General features: G+C 39.6%; 1 protein-coding gene across 4 annotated transcripts in view; it reads right to left on the bottom strand.

Moving 5' to 3' along the window:
• SHROOM3 (shroom family member 3) overlaps nucleotides 1-21,173 on the bottom strand; it is a 345,976-nt gene that overhangs the window by 48,014 nt on the left and 276,789 nt on the right. For 3 of the 4 annotated variants that reach the window (XM_073017420.1, XM_037988966.2, XM_007998951.3), the window contains one exon: nucleotides 1,144-1,275. In XM_073017420.1, coding sequence (XP_072873521.1) covers nucleotides 1,144-1,275 — 132 coding nt within the window. Of the gene's footprint in view, nucleotides 1-1,143; nucleotides 1,276-16,328; nucleotides 16,490-21,173 lie in introns of those variants that run through there. The other variant, XM_007998950.3, reaches the window with a different exon arrangement.

Here is a 21,173-nt window from a genome sequence, read left to right as displayed (position 1 = left end):
AAGTCTGAAGTGGAGGGGAGTCCTGGCTTAGTTCTCTCTAACGTGTGGTGGTGGTCAGGCTGTGCTCCCTCCTTCTATAACCCCTCTCCTAAACCACTTGTGAGGGCTCTCCTTCCTCACCAAACCTTCACCCATACAACAGTAGCTAGAAAAACAGAGGAAGTATAATCTACTGATTACATGCAGCAGCTTTGAAACCTGGCTTGGATTTGTCTTGACTTGGATACTGATCAGTTGTTTGCGCTTGGACAAACTAATCTTTCCAAGCTTAAATTTCCTTTTTTTTTTTTTTTTTGAGATGGAGTCTCAGTCTGTTATCCAGGCTGGAATACAATGGCACAATCTGAGCTCACTGCAACCTCCACCTCCCAGGTTCAAGCGATTCTCCTGCCTCAGTCTCTCGAGTAGCTGGGATTACAGGTTCATGCCACCGCACCTGGCTAATTTTTGTATTTTTAGGAGAGACAGGGTTTCACCATGTTGGCCAGTCTGGTCTTGAACTCCTGACCTCAGGTGATCTGCCCTCCTTGGCCTCCCAAAGTGCTGGGATTACAGGAACGAGCCACTGCACCCAGCCCCAAGCTTCAATTTCATATTCTGCAAAATGGGGTTAATACTACTGTATCTGTTTTAAAGAAGTCTATGAGTCACTACATGAGATAATGTATACACTGAGTGGTCCTCAGTACGTCAGTTGTTGTGCCGTTGGAGCTAAGATGGACGAACTACCTTAACTGAAAGAGCAAAATCAAGTGGGGAGTTCAAACACATGAATAAAAATAGATACGGTTTTGACTACAGCAGAAAGCACACTTAAGCACTGAAGGAACAAAAATCTCAATTTGTCTAATATAGTGCTATCAGTGGAGAAATGTCTGAGAACTGATGGACCCCATAAATATCTCAAATGGCCTGCCAGGGCTTCAAATAATTCTGATCTTCAAGTTGATACAGCCCAGCATATAAAGGTAACTCATATACACGTCAAACACTGTAAGAGGATGAGAAAAGCAGCCGATAGAGATTTAATATTTAATGTGAGTGTAAGAAAAAATGTTCTCAAAACAGAGAAGAAAAAGTTCTTTTCTGGGAACATGACATTAGAAAGAAAGAAACCCTTTGGTCTCAGCTATAGCAACTTACCTGGAATGGTAGCTTTGGTGCCAAGGAGGGCCGATCATACCCTGAGATATCTGCATCATGCTGGCATCGGGTTGCTTCTCCCCAGACTTAGTTGTGTGCCACGAGTGAGGTCGGCCTGCAGGCTCACTGCGCCTGGGGAGACACAGGAGGGACCCCCTAATGTTAGTCAAAGTCTCAGCTGAGTCTCCTCACTGATGTGACTTGTGGATTTGGAAGCAAACACTCTGTGTCCTCAGAGGTTGAAAAGCAACCAAGTCAATACTAAGAAGAAGATTTTGCTACTTATTTCTGTGACTAATCATTGCTATTTTCTGCTTAACTTGTAAAAATTTTTACTTATTTTGACATAATTTCAGACTTGCATTAAAATGTTGCAAAATTAGTGTAAAGAATTCTCACATAAACTTTGCCTAGATTTCCTACATGTTAACATTTTATACTTTATTAATGTAAAGCACACAGAGTTGCCTTGGTCCCTCTTGGTCTCTATCTATCCATATATAAAAATGGGAGCCCGCAATTCCTTTCCATTTCCCAAAGGGCTTTCGATATATGGTAAAACATTTCCTGGGGATTTTGAAGTCCTCTGTCATATCCTGTTGCTGGATAAATGATACTATTACTTTCTTGGTAAGAACTGCATAAACATTAGCAGTAACCTCAGTGTGGACACTGCTGTAAGCTACGTGGTCTAGAGAACAAAATGCTCTCTAAAATTTCTCATTTTGCAAGTCAATGACTTCAACTTTTAAACATCCTGCCCTTACAACACAAAGAATTGACAAAGACAAAGGGAAAATGTGGGTGTCCTTCAGACTGCAACACTGAAGAATGAATTCGGGAAGGAAGCTTGCACTACTATAGAAGGTCAGTCAGGAGAGAGTTGCTGTGCCTTATTTTTGGCAAAAAAAGTCAAGTAATCTATCAGGCATTTCATGCTGAAAATTCTTGAACTGTAAGACTGTAGGAGGATTTTTCTGCAGTTTAGAAACACTTATGGGATCCAGGAATCCATTTGGATATGATGAAAATAATAGCTGTAAGTTATTCCAACTCATTGTACTTGGCCTTGTAGCTAAAAATGCACCTATCCCTTTTCTATGAAAAAATAAATTAGTTTTTGTAATATAAATGAAAAATAATTCCCCTGAAGCCAATGAAATTTAATGTATTAGGACATCAGAAAAATACTAGACCAGGTGTCAGGAGATCTGGGCTCTTGCCCTGACTTTGTTATTAACTTGCTGTCTGACCTTATGTGAGTTACTTCCCCTTCTTAGCTAAGCCTTTGCTCATCTAGAAAGTGAGAAGATTAATTAGAGGCTGGACTAACCGCATCTTAATCTAAAATAACTTTAAAAATACGGCAGACACTGAAGAGCTTCTCAAAACGAATGATGACTTAAAACATACACGCACGCACACACATATATTTCAACTCCTTAAAGAGAGATTAGGGTGATAGGAAAATGTTCTTATGTGAAGCAAGGGAAACAAATACACAAGTTTGTTTTTGTTTTTGTTTTTTAAACAGTCAGTCAACAAAGATTTACTGAATTGAAGGAGCCTGTAGTCAGGTGGACTAATGCTTGAGTTGCCAAATAGGTCAGGAAAAGTGAGAAAAATTCAACTCTTTCTCAAGAGAGGAAGAGAGGCTGGAATGTAGCTAAAGCTATCAGCTCTGAGATAAGACAAACCTGGGTTCTAATCCAGTTAAACTGAATACCACTTGTTTTAGCTTTTAAATCTCAGGTAAATTTCTTAATCGCACTGAGTTCCTTCTCTATAAAAGGCAAATTATAGTTGAACCTATTCACAGGGGTTTTGTGAGATTGAAAATGAGAAAACACAACTGGCCCATAGTAAGAGCTCAAAAAATGTTAAGTCTTATTATCATCATTCATTATTAATAAGTTGATGAAGAGTAGACAGGGTAGGGAGACAAGCCTTTAGAGATCTCTAAAAGGAAGAATGGAAATGAGGGAGATGGGAATGGGCAGGAACTACTGGTGCTGATGAGGCGCCCGGCCCCGAGCTCCCCAGAGAGGTATTGAGTCAATAATTATAGCAGAGTCTGGCCTGAGACTTACCATGGTCACAGCCTGTCGGACCCTGGCCATGGTGGTGAGGAAGGGAGCCATCAGAGCAGTGGCTGTGACCTGAAATAACAGGGGTAAACATAGGCCAAAAAGAAACAGACCTTGCCCACCTGAAAACTATAAAGGAACAAAAGGGAGCAGGTGCACAGCTTGGGCTACAGAGATGAAGTAGATGCAAAATCAAGACATCAACAGCAGAAGCCAATATATGATAATTTGTTTGCCTCCTTGTCCCCATAGGTATTAGTTCATTCTCATGCTGCTGATAAAGACATACCTGAGAATGGGCAATTTACAAAAGAAAGAGGCTTAATGGACTTACACTTCCACATGGCTGGGGAGAGGCCTCAGAATCATGGCAGAAGGCAAGGAGCAGCAAGTCATGTCTTACATGGATGGAAGCAGGCAAAGAGAGAGAGAGCTTGTGCAGGGGAACTCCTCTTTTTAAAACCTAGATCTCATGAGACTTATTCACTATCATGAGAACAGCATGGGAAAGACTTGCCTCCGTGATTCAATTACCTCCCACCGGCTCCCTCCCACAACACGTAGGAATTGAAGGTGAGATTTTGGTGGGCACACAGCCAAACCATATCACCTCTTTAATCCTCATTAACAGGTCCCAGGTAATCACTAAACCTTGAAGTTTAGCACTGCTGCCCAGGCTGGAGTGCAATGGCACGATCTCAGCTCACTGCAACCTCCACCTCCCGGGTTCGAGTGATTCTCCTACTTTAGCCTCCTGAGTAGGAGGCTGGAACTACAGGCACATGCCACCATTACTGGCTAATTTTTTTTTGGTAGAGATTTGAATGGAGACACAGCCAAACCATATCACCATACCTCTCTAATCTTCATTAACAGGTCCCATGTAACCACTAAACCTTGAAGTTCAGCACTGCTGTCCAGGCTGGAGTGCAGTGGCGCAATCTCGGCTCACTGCAACCTCTGTGTCCCAGGTTCAAGTGATTCTCCTACCTCAGCCTCCTGAGTGGGAGGCTGGGACTACAGGCACACGCTACCATGACTGGCTAAATTTTTTTTTTTTTTTGATAGAGACAGGGTTTTACCGTGTTGGCCAGGCTGGTCTCAAACTCCTGGCCTCAACTGATCCGCCCGCCTTAGCCTTCTAAAGTTGAATCAACCTTTTTTTTTTTGAGATGGAGTCTTGCTCTGTCGCCCAGGCTGGAGTGCAGTGGCACAATCTCAGCTCACTGCAACCTCCGCCTCCCGGGTTCAAGCAGTTCTGCTGCCTCAGCCTCCCGAGTAGCTGGGATTATAGGCATGTGCCACCAAGCCTGGCTAATTTTTTGTATTTTTAGTAGAGACGGGGTTTCACCATATTGGCCAGGCTGGTCTTGAACTCCTGACCTTGTGATCTGCCCACCTTGGCTTCCCAAGATGCTAGAATTACAGGTATGAGCCACCTTGCCTGGCTGAATCAACCTTTTTCTCAGCGCAAGTAGGCAGAGAGCCTGAGGGTTCATGGCTCAGTATCTTAGCAGTTCAGCATTCTTGCTGCTAGTCCTTCTCTAATTTTGGACACCAAAGTCCCCAGAAACTAGGCTGCTGCATCTTCAACCAGTTCCTTGAAGATAGGCTGCCTCACTGACTTAGATTCCTGGTTTATCACCTTGTTCCATCCAATGATTAGAAATCCTTTCTAGTGCTCTAAACCCGTCAGGGGCTGGCCCAAATCACACAGTAAGTCTGGGAGTAAGGTTTTAAACCCAGTTATATATGACTTCAGGTACTCAACAAATGCCACTGCTTAATCACATAGCAAAGATCCAGCCTCAATGAAAAAATAAAGTCTCTTTGCATGAGATACCTAGAGGCATTTTATGTATGTATCACTTTAGACCCCAGTGGGCCCAAAATACATTAGGAGAAAGATGAGAAAGAACAAACTGTCATCTTCCTACTGCTGATTCCCACTACTTAGTGAAGAGAGTTTTGGCAGAATCACTCTCAGTAGTAGAAATTAGCCCTGGGACTAGGTATTGGCCTTGAGAAGCCAATGGATACCAATGGATGGTGACCTCAGACCAGCACCACGTGATACTAAGGATGGCTCTTCAGTGACTTCATCACCTAACGGTATCTGTCCATGCCTAGCTAGATGCCAAGAAGATTTTCCCACCCAAGAGAAATAGAAACTGATAAATTCCATAGGCTCCACGGGAAAAAAGATGCCTTTTCCTGTCAAGGAGATGAGGTGTGAGACAATGTTTACTGATAACTTCAGGGGTTCCAGATAGGCCCTCTAGTTTGCTTATGCCTATAAGCCGAGTTACTTGGGAGGTTGAGGCAGGGGGCTAATTTTTTTTTTTTTAATTAGCTGGGTATGGTAGCATCCACCTGTAGTCCCCACTACTCAGAGGCTGAAGTAGGAGAATTACTTGAACCCAGGAGTTCGAGGCTGTAGTGAGCAATGACTGTGTACCACCACACTCCAGCCTCCAGAGAGATGGTTTATTTTATTTTATTTTAGATGGAGGGGATGGGAGTGGAGAGAAAGAAGAGGAAATGAGCAGGATGCAGATGGCTAATTCTGGGGCATGCGAATGAGTGCCTGTGGAACTTTCAGTGGAGAGGTGTGGCAAGGAGAGGGACTAGAGGACTGAGGGCTTGGCTGCATATAGAAATTTACGAGTCACAAAACACAGGGCCTTGGAGAGAAAATAAGTGACTTGGGGAGAATGAACAGGGAGACAAAGGAAATGGTTTAAGGATGAGTCTCTGAGAACGGTCAAAATTTAGGGGAGAGGGAGCCTGGGAAAAAGCCCAAGAAGAGCTTCCACAGAAGAGGGAGGAAAACAAGTCAAGCATGGGAGTCTCACAGATTTCTAGTGGGGAGAGTGAGGAGGAGGAGGAAACTGTCAACCACTGCAATGCTGTAAAGAAGTTAGTGTGATGAGGGTAGATGCATGGCCACTGGACTTGGCAACTAGCAAGTCCTTGCAATGCCATGATTTAGGATGGGGCTAAAGGTGAACAAGGGATAAGACAGAGGCAGTATGGGCAGATGATTCCTTCAAAAACCTGTTTCTAAAGGGGAGAAGAGGGTGGTAGCTACAAGACTGGAGGGAGCCAGGGAGTGAAAAGGTTTTGTTCCTGCTGTTTTTGTTTTAAATGAAAAGTTTAAGCAAGTGCTATAAGGCAGAGAGCGTGCACAGGCCCATCTGACGACACAGGCCACAGGAGGAGGACTCCTTAAAGACTCAGGAGCAGGCAGGAAGGGATGGGATTCAAACACTCAGGTGAAGGGTATGAGCTTATGGAGGAGGAAAGCCAGTGCTGTTGAGATAGAAGAAAGGCGGATGCTGGCAAATGTGAAAGCAAGTAGGTAGCACGAAAAGTTGAGGGGACCTCGCACCCAATGTCCTGTTTTCATGATGAAGCCTAACCTGGAAGAGGGAGAAGTGAGGGAGGTGACACACGGAGTTGGGCTCCAGGGATGTGGTACATGACGACTAGAAGAGTTGAAACTGATATTTAAAAATATTTAATTATCCTTATCACTATACATTATTTGTATTGAAACATCGTTATGTACCCCATAAATATGTACAATTAAATGTCCATTTAAGAAAATTAAAAATTAAACAAATTTTAAACAGACATTTCAAAGAAATAATGACCAAGATACTGTCTCTGCCCTTAAGGAGCTTATATTCTGCGGGAAAGACCAAATGAAGTAATTCCTACAGTACAGATAAAATAAGTGCTTTAGAAAGTAGGCCCAATACTTGCAGCACGAAGACAGCAAACTCAACTTCGGAGCTTTTTCTTTGGAGGAGGTTGGAGAGGTAACTATTTATTTGCCCTGGGTAGAGTATCAGGTTTCATCACAGTGTTAATAGATTAAGAACAAGATGATTCGGGCGGGGAGAAAGCAAATCAAAAGGCCCTGAAAAAAACAAAAACACGAAAAAAAAACCCTACTTTTCTTTTAGATGCAGAACATATGTTAGGAGAAGGCTTCTGAGATAAATCTTTCTTTTATAAGATTCTTCCATAATGTACAGATAGGAGTTAAGTGATGAAATAAGGGGAGAATTGAAAAGGATGACCAAAAATAGCCCACCAGTGTATATCAGTACAACCTGAATGAAGGCCAACTTGGCGACATCTAGCAAATGATTTTTAAAATAACATATCCATCAAAAGATTGGAAGACAACCTAAATGCCCATTAGCAGCAGGCTAGTTAACTCAGTGTGGTACATCCATATAATGGCTGTTAAAAAGGATGAAGTATCTCTATACATACTGGCATGGAAATACCTCCAAATATATTAAGTTACACTAGTAAAATGCAGAATTACATGTACAGTCTGCTACAGTATGTGGGGGAAAACATAATCACATGTTAATTACATATTAATGTAAAGAGTATTTTTGGAAGGACACTTAAGAAACTAGATACAATGACTGCCTCTGGGAAGGAAAACTGATTTTCACTGTATTTCATTTTGTAACTTTTCAAATTTTATACTATATGCATGTATTACCTATTGAAAAGCAAAGTATTTTTAAAATAGTCTCTCATTTTGAAAATATAATTCACTGTAGCTTGAGAGTTTAAAAAAAAAAAGTTAAACAGCTATTTACGGACTTTTTCAATGATGGGAAACATTTAATAAACATTCCTAAAGAGCATGGCATGCTAATTTTACATTTTGGGATCACTTTGATCTTTAAGAACATAAAGAAATATTTTCCTAAAGTACATCACATCATGAGCATATCAGTAAGTCAGAAGATGGTTTAATTTTAAAATTTAGCCAACTAAGTTTTGTGTGTGGGTGTAATTCAAACAAAGCCCTTTTGTTGCATTCCTAACCACAAACAAGGAAGCTTCACCGCGTGGGATGGGTAGGCTGATGAAACTGGAATTCGCAAGTGACATGATGTTCTTCTTAGATGATTTTGCCCTAACACAGAGAGATTTGGGAATGCAAAACAAGTTTCTGAGCAATCTACAGTAAGTTCAGTATTTTAAGCAGCATTCACTCAGCACCTATGTGCCTTCGACCTTGTTAAATTATAGTTGGAGCTCTGCAAGGTCATGGATGGCCTAAGAGTTTATAATTTTGTTGGGGAGGCTCAGATGCAAGAAAAAGTGTTAAACAAAGTTAGAGCATCATTCATTCACTCAAAAAATATTTGAGTGCCTACTGAGTGCCAACCACCATTCTAGGCACTTGATGAGTATTTTCTCACTTAGCCTTTATATTATCTTTATGATTCAGGACTATTAATGAGGAAAGTGAGGTAAATATAGAATAAACAACGTGTTCACTATCACAAATGTAGTGAGCAGCACAGCTACCAAATACAGGCATCTGTCTCCAGAGCCTGTGCTTTTTTTTTTTTTTTTTTTGAGACAGAGTCTCGCTCTGATGCCCAGGCTGGAGTGCAGTGGTGCGATCTTGGCTCACTGCAAGCTCCGCCTCGCGGGTTCACACTATTCTCCTGCCTCAGCCTCCTGAGTAGCTGGGACTAGAGGCGCCCGCCACCATGCCTGGCTATTTTTTGGTATTTTTTTTAGTAGAGATGGGGTTTCAACATGTTAGCCAGGATGGTCTCGATCTCCTGACCTTGTGATCCACCCAGCTCAGCCTCCCAAACTGCCGGGATTACAGGCGTGAGCCACCGCGCCCGGCCCAGAGCCTGTGCTTTTAATTTGCAAGTAAGGAGCACTATGCAATGAGGTGGGAGAGGCAGAGGAGCAAGACAGGGAGTAAGCAAGTAAGCAAATAAAACAAGATATTCTCATATAGGTATAAGGGTTCTGAAGGAAATAAAACTGGGTAATGTGAGAGTGTGATGGAAAGTCCCCGTTTAAGTCAGAGACAGCCTCTATGAGCGAGTGACATTCAAACCAAGACCTAAATGATAAGAAATAATTAACCATGCAAAGAGCTGGGAGAAGAATATATAACTCCAAAGGAAAAATGAATGCAAAATCCTTGAGAGGAAGAATGAATTTGGGTTTTTAAAGAATACAACACAGTATAGCCAGAGCCTTGTGAGTGAAGAGCAGATGGTATAAAATTCAGAACATATTGGGTCACCGAGGCTGTAGAGGCATTTTGGATACAAGCACCAAAAGCTCACATGAATGGGGTCTGAAGTCAGCCAGAAGGCTTAGTAGTAGTACAGTGGGACTTCAGATGACCTTGAAAGATTGGTATGCTTTGCATAAATGGAGAAAGTGACAACTACAAGTTGGAAAATAAAAAATTCTAAGAACTGGTTGATGCTGTTCTTTAACGAACTGTTATGACAGATGTTGCATAGGCTCTTCTGGCTGCAGTGTTATAAAACTCTGCCAGTTACCCACTGGACCTGAGTTAAGTGTATAAGAATACAAAATATACTCAGACTATCAGTACCACAAAAAAAAAGTTACCATATTTCTTAAACCCCTTACTAACCCATCAACCTTTCCATCCATTATTGTTTAGTGCACAATACTATGAGACAAAATCCATCATAACAAAGTTCTAATCGAATGCCCCCATACCCCCCAAAAAAGAAACAAAATACCTCAATATATTCTGCAAATTAGGTCTATTAAATTAAAATTTCAAATATTTGAATTGTAGATCTTTATCATATTCTTATTGCACACTGTGCTTAGCTGGGGATACAGCGTTGGCTTTTTTTAAATTTATTTTAGGTTCAGGGGTACATGTGCAGGTTTGTTATATAGGTAAGCTTGTGTCATGGGCTGGGGGGTGTTGTATAGATTATTTCATCACCCAGGTACTAAGCCTAGTACCCAATAGTTATTTTTTCTGATCCTCTCCCTCCTCCCAGTCCCTCCCTCAAGTAGGACCCAGTGTGTATTGTTCCCTTCTATATGTCCATGTTTTCTCATCATTTATGAGAGAACGTGCAGAATTTGGTTTTCTGTTCCTGCATTAGTTTGCTAAGGATAATAGCCTCCAGCTCCATTCATGTTCCTGCAAAAGACATGATCTCATTCTTTTTTATGGCTGTATACTATTCCATGGTGTATAGGTAGCATATTTTCTTTATCCAATCGCCATTGATAGGCCTTTAGGATGATTCCATGTCTTTGCTATTGTGAATAGTAAAGCATTGTTTTTAAAGATTCTTTTTACATGCCACTGCTGTTTTTCCCCATTTTTCCTCATCTATTTTTAAAATTATGAAATCTTTTTTTGAGACAGGGTCTCAATCTGTCACCCAAGCTGGAGTGCAGTGGCATGATCATAACTTACTGCAGCCTTGAACTCCTGGGCTCAAACAATCCTCCCACCTCAGCCTCCTGAGTAGCTAGGACTATAGCCATGTACCACTACACCTAGCTTATAAAACATTTTAAACATATATAAATGTATCTAGATTAATATAAATAACCATGTATGCATCATCAAAATTTATAAAATTTATAAAGTCTTCATATTTTCCCCATATTTACTTCTGGTATTCCTCCTCCACCATACCCATTTCTCTCGCCCCGACAAGCTAACCACTGTAGTTAATTTCTTAAGTATCTTTCCAGTGTTCTGTTATCCAAATACAGGCAAACATGAACATATAATCTCATTTCACTCCTTTCCCAAAAGAAACTTCATGGTGTGTTCTATCCCTTGCTTTTTGTATTTAACAATACATATTCAGCTGGGCATGGTAGCTCATGCCTGTAGTCCCAGCTACTTGAAAGTCTGAGGTGGTAGAATTGCTTGAGCCCAGGAGTTTGTGATCAGCCTGGGCAAAACTGAGACCCCCTTCTCAAATAAAAGCCCCCAAACATATCGAAGATCATTCTCCATCAGTATTTATAGAGCTTTCTCATACCTTTATTTCCTTTCAGCTACCTAGTACTTCACTATATGCCTATATCATATTTGTTTAACCAGACCCCTTTTGTAGACACTTTTTCATGTCTAGTCTTTTGCTATTACAAATAATGCTGCAATGAATGATCATGTCCATATAATGTTTTCTATGTATGTTGAAATGTCTGCAGAAATTCTTAAAAGTAGAATTGCTGGCTCAAAGGGTAAATGCACTTGCAATTTTGATAATTACTGCTAAATTGACCCCTTTCACATTTTAAAAAGGAAATAAACTCAATATGAACAATTAAAGGTCACCATAGAAATAATTCAGGGAGAGGCTGGGCGTGGTGGCTCAGGCCTGTAATCTCAGCACTTTGGGAGGCTGAGGTGGGTGGATCACGAGGTCAGGAGTTCAAGACCAGCTTGACCAACATGGTGAAACCCCGTCTCTAGTAAAAATACAAAAATTGCCGGGTGTGGTGGTGCATGCCTGTAATCCCAGCTACTCAGGAGGCTGAGGCAGGAGAATCGCTTGACCCTGGGAGGCAAGGTTGCGGTAAGCCAAGATTGCACCACTGCACTCCAGCCTGGGCAACAGAGCGAGACTCTGTCTCAAAAAAAAAAAAAAAAGAAAGAAAAGAAAAGAAAAGAAAAGAAAAGAAAAGAAAAGAAAAAGAAAGAATTCAGAGAATGATTATATCTTCTTTGGTATAGAATAACAGATGATGCATATTTGAACAACATCCCTTTTTAGGCATTTCCTGTTTATAGGAAAATGACAGGCCCCAAATACTACTGATAAAAACATACAGGAATGGAAAACTGGGGCCAGGTCAAACAACACTGAGCTGCACTCATAACATTGTTTCATTCATAGATCCGGATGGTGTTGAGATGTTTATAGCATGTTCACAGGAGACAGAATAGGTCTCACGAAGTTTTAAGAGTTGAAGCAAACAAGAATCTTTCAAAACACGAAAAAAAGTGGCCATTGTCCTTCAACACTCCATTAGCAAAGACATTATTTTTGAGAAATCCTTTAGCCCTCCACAGCATTCCTAACCCCTTGTTTATTTTCTTTTCTTTTTTTTTTTTTTTTTTTAGACGGAGTCTCGCTCTGTTGCCCAGGCTGGAGTGCAATGGTACGATCTTGGCTCACTGTAACCTCTCCCTCCCAGGTTCAAGCAATTCTCCTGGCTCAGCCTCCTGAGTAGCTGGGATTACAGGCACATGCCACCATGCCCAGCTAATTTTTGTATTTTTAGTAGAGACGGGGTTTCACCATGTCGGTCAGGCTAGTCTCGAACTCCTGACCTCATGATCCACCTGATTTGGCCTCCTAAAGTGCTGGGATTACAGGCCTGAGCCACCACACCCAGCCAACTCCTTGTTTCTATAACCACTTCCAGGCTCCTCAAGGCTATCCCTCAGGCCTTTTGGAGTCACAAAAAAAAAAAAAAAAAAAAAAAACCCTAAAAAACACTTTTCCAAGGCTTTTCATAATTGCCTTATTAATATCTGTGTCTTTAAAAAGTGGTTCAGTACGTAGAAAGGTATGCATTAGGTAATACCATCTCATAGCAACACACAGTCCCTTCTGGAAAGAAAAGTTTTTTTTAAATGTCACATCCTGATAATATGTCCTGGGGACTTTTGGCTTTGACAGCTGAATCACCAGTGTGAAGTCTGCTAATATGCAGACATAACACTGTAACGCCAAAACTGGCATAAAAGATACAGCCCCTTTTCTTGTATCCTACTTTACCCCATTCCACCATGTCTGTTCCAATATCCCCTTCACTACTAGTTATCTCCTCCCCATCTTCCATTCTGAAACAGTTTTTAAAGATTAAATTTTATTGATTACTGCATGAAAACACTACTATAAAAGAGAGGGGCTAGCAATAGGGGTGGGTGTTTTTCATTCAATTGCCGGGGGGTAATAAGTTGAAATGTTCTTTTTCCCAATATTCCCCTCTTTATATCCCCTTTGTCAGCAATGACACACACAGAGAATCAGAATATTCAACTGTCCTTCCTACATGTCAACATCTGCATAAAAATCAAGCAGAATTTGATGCAAACATTGTAATATCTATGATATGTAATAGCATTCATTGTTGTCTTTTATTAACTTACAAACTCAATTACAAAAGAATAGCACAGCATAAATAGAATAGCACAACTTCTAATTACCAATAAATAATTTCTGTTTCTCAACTCTCATTTGGAACTGGGCATTTTATTTGTTGCAGGAAGGAAGGATGGTTTCTACCAATTTCTCCAGACATCAGAGATTATGATTTTAGAATTTTCTTCCATACTGTTTCTCTGTGCCATAGTATATGTTGCTAAAACTTAGGAGAAATCACTTCCATGGTGGTGTGTTATTTTCCACAGATGGGCACATGCAAACACCCCCAAGACTGTCATGGATCTCAGAGAGGCTCAGATAGCTGCAGAGGGCTAGAAATATTATGTGTGCCCCTGAATTACTATTGCTTTTTAGGGAGAAGATGTCTGGGAGCTTTCCCAGAAGACTCCTGCTGGCAGACAAATGAGGAGCAGCTCAGCAGGGTGCAGGAAAAGGTGTAGAGCTTCTCCCCTCTATCCAGCAGATGGTGAGGCTGAGTGCCAGGAGAAGGCTACCCCTAAACAGGAAACCTTCCTCCTTAATGAGAAATCCATAAAAGATTGCCCTTTGAGAGTTTAAAGGAGTCCAAATACCAACCAATATATTTCAAAATTAAGCTAATTTTTATACAATGCCAAAGAATAAATTAAATTGCACTTGTCAAAACAAATGAAGAAAGGGTTGTGTTTTTTGCATTTGTTTGGGTGGGGGCAGAAGCCTTACCTTTTGGTGGTGATTTATTCTAAACACCACTCCATTAAACAAAAACAAATCCCTCCCAGACCTCGAACATCAAATAAACTGAATTCTCTTTTGGAGTAAGTCTGATGCCTTGTGTTATATTTTTCACTTCTCTATTTCGCCTTGTGTTATATTTTTCACTTCTCTATTTCACTGTCTTCCTCTTCATTTAAAGGAAAAGGCCACAAGTAAGAAATTAAAGTCAATAAGAAAACAAAGGAAAAGACAGAAGGCATTAATTTTAGTTAAAAATGTTAAACAACGCTCAAAAGAATCTATATTTTCAAATCATACTGGCAAAGAAACTTCATTGTAATAAAGTTTCCAAATGTTACTGGAACCGAAATAAAAAGAATAGTGAAGGTTTTAAGGCAAAGCAGCTGAAAATGTAAAAGACTTTAACACTTGCTCCAGCTCAATTCCTACCTACCAATATTTCCACAATAAATTTTATAATAGAGGAGAGTTTAACTACCACCGCTCACACAGAAGGTGACACTTGGGAAGAATAAAAGTCAGAAGAAGGTTCTCTCTTACTCACTTTCAGATGAAAGAATGCCAAATAAAACTGGAAAAACCAGCCCTGTAATATCTATATATAGATGAGTAAATTTTGTAATATAAGCAGTTCATATTGTCTTTTTTATCTTTTACATGGTATAATAATAAAATGAATGCCTATAATAATAAAATAAATACTCAAGTCAGCTAGAGAGCTAGAACATTACCATGACTGTTGCATCCACCTGTTTTTTTCCATGTCCTATTTTAAGTAAAGGCATCTCTAGAAGCAAGCGCTGGCATTTAGCATAATTCTGGAGGAAAATTTCAAGTCAAGATTATATATGGATAAAAGTTGAATTTGAATTATAAGAGAACATATAATGAAGTATTTAAATCTTCAATTGTGATGGAGTTAAATAATGTACAATTGGCAATCTCAATCAATACTTCTTTTCATATATGACTATAATCTCAAAGTTGAATGAGAAGACTATACCTTTTCTTCGAAATGTAGAATATACACATAGGTTCCTTTTGTCTTCTTTTTTAAAAAAATAGACTTAAAAAAAATTTTTAGAGCAGTTTTAGGTTCACATCAAAGCTGAGTGGAAGTTACAGAGATTTCCTTTCCCGTACCCCCACCCCACACATGCATGCTGGACACGGCGGAGGAAAGAATCTTTGTGCCTGAGGATATCTGAATAAAAAACCTCCAAAACTGAAAGGCAAGGAGAAAAAAAGACTGAGAAAATTCCAGAACAGAATATCCAAGAACTGAGAGACAACTACAAAAGGTGTAACATACACGTAATGTAAATACCAGAATGAAAAGAAAGAGAGAAAAGAAGAAAAGAAATTCTTGAGACAATAATGACTGAGAATCTCCCCAGATTACTGTCAGACACCAAACCACAGATCCAGGAAGCTCCAAGAACACAAAGCAAGATAAATACCAGAAAAACTACACCTAGGTATGTCAGTTTCAAACTACAGAAAACCAAAAATAAAGCCAAAAAGCCTGAAAGAAGCCAGATGGGAAAAACACATCACCTATAGGGGAGCAAAGATGAGAATTACATCTGACTTCTCCTCAGAAACCATGCAAGCAAGAATAGAGTGGAGTAAAAGATTGAAAGTGTTGAAAGGAAAAAAAATAACAAACAAACAAAAAAAACACCAACATAGATTCTGGATCCTGTGAAACTATTCTCCAAAAGTGATGAAAGAAGTAGTCTCTCAGGTAAACAAAAATTGAGGGAATTTGTTGCCAATAGACTTGCCTTGCAAGAAATATTAAAAATTCTTTAGAGAAAAGGAAAAATGATATAGATCAGAAACTTAGATCTATGTAAAAAAAAAAAAAAAAAAAAAGAGCATCAGCGAAGGAATAAGTGAAGGTCAAATAAAATAAAAACTTCCCTTTCTTTATACAAATGTTGGCAATAAGAATAGAGAACTTGGCTACTAGTACATAGGTATATAACCACTCCCATAAGAAACAGCAATGATTACTCTGAAATTCCCCAGGGAAATGAGGAAGCAAAACTATGAAGTACACAGCACAAAGCACTTGTTAATTTGAATGCGATAAAAGGTCAGTCTAGATATACACATCATAAAAAATAGGGCAACTGTATTTATACGTAGGAGAATGAGAATTCCCGAACAGAAATATTAATAGTACACCAAATCATGTGAGATATTCAAATAATGAGAATATTCATAACAATTTAGAGAAACTGGTTTAAACTTAACAGGCAGTTGGTTATGTTTCTTTATAAACAGATACAGCACAACATCAAAAAGACAGCTGTTAAAGCCTTGTCAGTGGAGGATCCTGCAATGAAAGATTCTGAATCGCATTCTAACACAGTACTGAACTTACCTTGTGGCAAATAGAAACATCCCAGATAGCAACCCTCTGGCCAATTGGATGTCATATTCAGGCGTGGAATAAAAAGCCATTCTGCCCTGCTACTGCTGTTTCTGCTCCCCCCAGCACGGTAAAAGCCTCACAAAAACTACATGTGCCTCCAGTTGGACGGCCTGAACCGCCTTGAACTTGCCCAGTTCAGTGCAAGTGGGAGGGACTCTCCATGCCAGTCCCCTCTGTAAATTGGCCAATTAAAATTCAATTCCTGCTCTGTAAGAGGGAAGAAGAGAAGGTGACCCTTAATGACTCCCTAAGAAGAGCTGGCATCTTGGACAATAGCCTATAGCTTAGAAATGCTGGAATTCTATTTTGTGGGCAAGAGGAGGAGGGAAGCAAGGAAAATCATCTGATGATAGAATGCATCAAACTGAAATCAAGAAGTCTCCTTAAATGATCTTCTCTCCTAAACACATGCCCTCCTCCACATGCAAAAATGCACTGTCTACAAAAGCGCTAATTGCTTTAAGCCTCCCATAGTTAGGGAGTTGACTGAAGCAGTGGTTCTATAACAACATCTCACTGCATCTTCCTAAGGTGTACTGTCATGAAAACACTAAGTCAGCAGCACAGGGACAGAACTCACTGCCAAGGGATAGCACCAGCAGAACTAACCTTGCTGTTCAATTAAGAATGAATTAGAGGAGTCAGATTCTGAGCTTCTATTATCCATTCATCTTGATTTACTTTATGAAGCACATAGCATGGTGATTTGAGATCCCCATATAAGGGTAAATGCTTAATAATTACATCAGACTATTTTTATAATGACTTGCGGGGGAAGGTGAGGAAGGAATGAGAAGTTTATGGAGAAAAGCATCGGCTTGGAAAATCTTCAGTTTCAAGCTAGAACATTTTGTCTCCTTTACCGACTCATTGAGCTACCCTAGCCCAAGGCTTGATAGATTTACAGAGAAGTTTCTGCCAAGATAAGTTAGATCATAAGAATTCCTATTGACAGATAAGAGAGAATGCAGGGATCTAAGCAGGAAAGGAAGGGTGGGATTGGATCTGTGAGAATATTAAGCCCTGGACCACTAAAAGTGTCTCTCTCTGTTTAACTTGGTTGTTTCACTGGCTCCTATATATACCTGGGAAATTAGCTTCTGCCTTTTCTTTTTTCTTATAGATAAGTGAGAAGATCCTTCCTGGCTATTTTCTCCACAATGAAGGAGCTATGAATATCTATACCTGTTTGTTACTCACTGGACTTGAAAATAGCTTATGAGGTGACCCCAGCACTTTCCAATTCCAAAATCAGTATAGGCCTCTGTGACATGTCACAAATTAGAACTGCTCAATGCCCACCACCAACCTCCCAATTCAACATTTGTAAGACTCCTAAGAAGATGATGGCACATCATGGTCTACTGTCTTATATGTAAGGACAAGGCATCACTACCTCATCCTTTTCCACATTTCCAGATAGGACTTAGACCAGAGCCAGCTCAAAAGAGCTCTCAATGGCCAAAACTAGATCCATTTGAGCAACAAAATAAATAACAGTAGTACTGAACTATAACCCACCGGATAAAATAAATATGAAAGAGTCCTTACTGACATGAATGAATAATGAATAAATAAGTAGAGGAGAGAAACAGGCTTTATTTTTTTAAGAAGAATTCTAATTAATAAATGTAGAAAAAATGAAAGAAATAAAGAATCAAATTTAGAATATTACGGTAATAGCTGTCACAGGCAACACTGATAGATGCCAAGATCAGCAAAGAAAGTTTGAGGAGAAACAGGATATTTACATAGCCTGAAAATTATCTTTCCAAGGTTATTTATTAATTACAAAGGGACAAATAGTAACTTTAAAGTGGAAAAACCTGGCTAACTTCACCATAACCAAGTAATCAAGGTTAACAATCACCAGTAATGAAACATATTGACATCATGTAACCCTGATATGAGATAGAAGAAAACAGCGTAACTTCTGTGGTATCGTCAAAAGCCATAACCTCAATGTAACCAGGAGGACACATCAGACACACCCAAATAGTAAGCATTCTACAAAATAACTGGCCAGAGCTCTTCAAAAGTGTCAAGGTCATAAAAGCCAAGGAAAGACTGAGGAAATGTCACCGATCAGAGGAGACTAAGGGAACACAATGTGGGATCCTAGAACAGAAACAGGACATTAATGGGAAAGAATGGTGAGATCTGAGTAAAGTTTATAAAGTTAAGTCTGTAGCTAATAGTATTACACCAGTGCTGATTTCTTAGTTTTGATATTTGTACTATGGTTATAAAGGGTGTTAACATTAGAGAAAGCTGGGTGACAGGTATACAGGAAATCTCTGTACTATTTTTACAACTTTTCTGTGAGTCTATAATGATTTCAAAACAAAAAGTAAAAAGCAAAACAAACAGAATGTAGGATCTGAGTGTAACTGGATGAGAACGACTCCAATTTCCTAGGTTAGTCCCATGTCAGTAACAGTTGGATTGCAGAGAGACTTCCGGGGGACAGGAAAATTAGGAAGCACACTAACATAGGGTGTACAATTTACAGTCATGTGCCACATAATGACGTTTCAGCCAACAGTGGAGTGCACATTGTGACAGTGGTTCCGTAAGATTATAATGGAGCTGAAAAATTCCTGTCACCTAGTGAAGCTGTAGCCATCACGCACGTGTTTTCGATGCTGGTGTAAACAAATCTACTCCACTGCCAGTCATCTAAAAGTACAGCACATATAATCATGTACAGTATATAATACTTTATAATAAATGTGTGTTACTGGCTTATGTATTTACTATATTATACTTTCAATCATTATTTTAGTCTGTATTCCAACTTATTAAAAAAAGAAGCTAACTGTGAAATAGCCTCTGGCAGGTTCTACAGGAGGTGTTCCTGAATAAGGCAGTGTTATCCCAGGAGAGTTCAGCTCCATGCACTGCCCCTGCAGATGTTCCAGAGGGACAAGACATAAAGGTAGAAGCCGGTGATATTGATGATCCTGCTCTGTTCAGCCTAGGCTAGGGTGTGTGTTTGTGTCTCAGTTTTTAACAAAAATGTTTAAAAGTAAAAAAAAAAAAAAAAAAAAAAAAAAAAAAATTCAAGGATTTTAGGATAAGGAGAGAAATAAGAAAATATTTGTATAGCTATACAATGTGTCTGTGTTTTAAACTAAGTGTTAATACAAAAGAGTCAAATATTTTTAAAAGTTTATAAAGTTACAGTAAGCTAACGTTAATTATTGAAGAAAAAATTTTGAATAAATTTGGCATAGCCTCAGTGTACAGTAAGCAGTGCAGAGTACCGGCCTTCACGTTCACTCACTGCTCACTCGCTGACTCACCCAGAGCAACTGCCAGTCCTGCAGGCTCCCGTCGTGGTGAGTGCCCTATGTAGGTATATCCTTTTTATCTTTTACATTGTATTTCTGTGTGTTTAGACATGCAAATCCTTACCATTGTGTGACAATTGCCTACAGAATTCAGTACAGCAACATGCTGTCCAGGTTCATAGTCTAAGAGCTACACCATAGTCTAGGCTATACCATATAGCCCAGGTGTGTAGGTCACACCATCTAGGTTTGTGTAAGCACATTCTAGTATGTTCAGCAACAATAAAATCACCTAATGACACATTGCACAGAATGTATCCCTGTCATTAGGCAATACATGACTGTATTTGTGGAGATATGACATATACATGTAAAATTCTTAGTGTATGAAGAGTAAAAATTCCAGCCAAGAGCAGGAGTGATGTCTGTACCATCTAGCTCATGACTTTTTACAAAGGAAATTGCTTGTCGCTTATATTCTTCTCCATACAAACATGGCACCATTGGCCAGCTGTGACCACACTGATGAGAACAACCTCAGCTTATTATAAAGATGATTTCTTTATGTTTAGAATACTAAGTATATTAAGTAGGTATACATTTGTTTGTTCCACTTAACTTTCAGGGATTGTTTTATAAAACATTTTAATTGTTTCTAGCTCAAACCCAGGTCTGTGTGATTCTATTGCTGATATTCTTAATCCCCAGTCAGTTTCTGTGATTCCTGCCTTCCCTGTCCTAATGGCCTACAGATATCCCCAAGTGCCTCATACCAGAAACTCCGCAGTCACTCTTTAGTTTTTCTCTCCCTTATCCTACTCTCGTCTGCTATTTATTCTGCCTCCCTAGATTTATCTTAAATCTATCTCATCTCTTGTCCCATCACCATCGATTTAGTTCAGGTCTTGATCATTTTCCTTCCAGGCTGGAGCAGAAACTCCCTAACTACTATTTTCTGGCCTTGAGGACTTTGGCACTGACATTATATTAGCCTATCGGGCCCTGTGGACACCTCCTTGTTAAAGAGAAAATTTTGATTCTCTATTTTAAAGATCCTAGGAGGCTAAAGGAAACAGTGATAACCTTGGAGTTTCTGCTTCTTAGGATGTCTCTGGGAGCAGCCTTGCTGGCTGGATCTCTTGAGTCAGAGGTCTTGGCAAATCTCACCCTGTTCTTGGCCTGACTCTCAGACACCAGCCAGTTGGCCTCCCTAGACCTTCGGTATGTTTAAACTTCTTTTAAATCTTTTTTTTTTTTTTCAAATATAATCTAACAAAGAACCTTAAACACCCCAATACAAGTGTTGTTTTATTATATAAAATTAAGAAATTATTTTATGTATATTTGTGTATTACTGAACATAGTCTAAATATACAAATCTGGATTTGTATAAATCCAAATTATAATGTTTGTTTGAAGCTCTGTCTCTCAGGCTAGAGTGCAGTGACTCAATCATGGCTCACTGTAGCCTCGACCTCCTGGGTTCAAGTGATCTCCCACC

Source organism: Chlorocebus sabaeus, chromosome 7 (assembly GCF_047675955.1).
Source record: "Chlorocebus sabaeus isolate Y175 chromosome 7, mChlSab1.0.hap1, whole genome shotgun sequence".
Classification (NCBI taxonomy): domain Eukaryota; kingdom Metazoa; phylum Chordata; class Mammalia; order Primates; family Cercopithecidae; genus Chlorocebus; species Chlorocebus sabaeus.
This window is presented reverse-complemented; position numbering and strand designations above follow the sequence as displayed.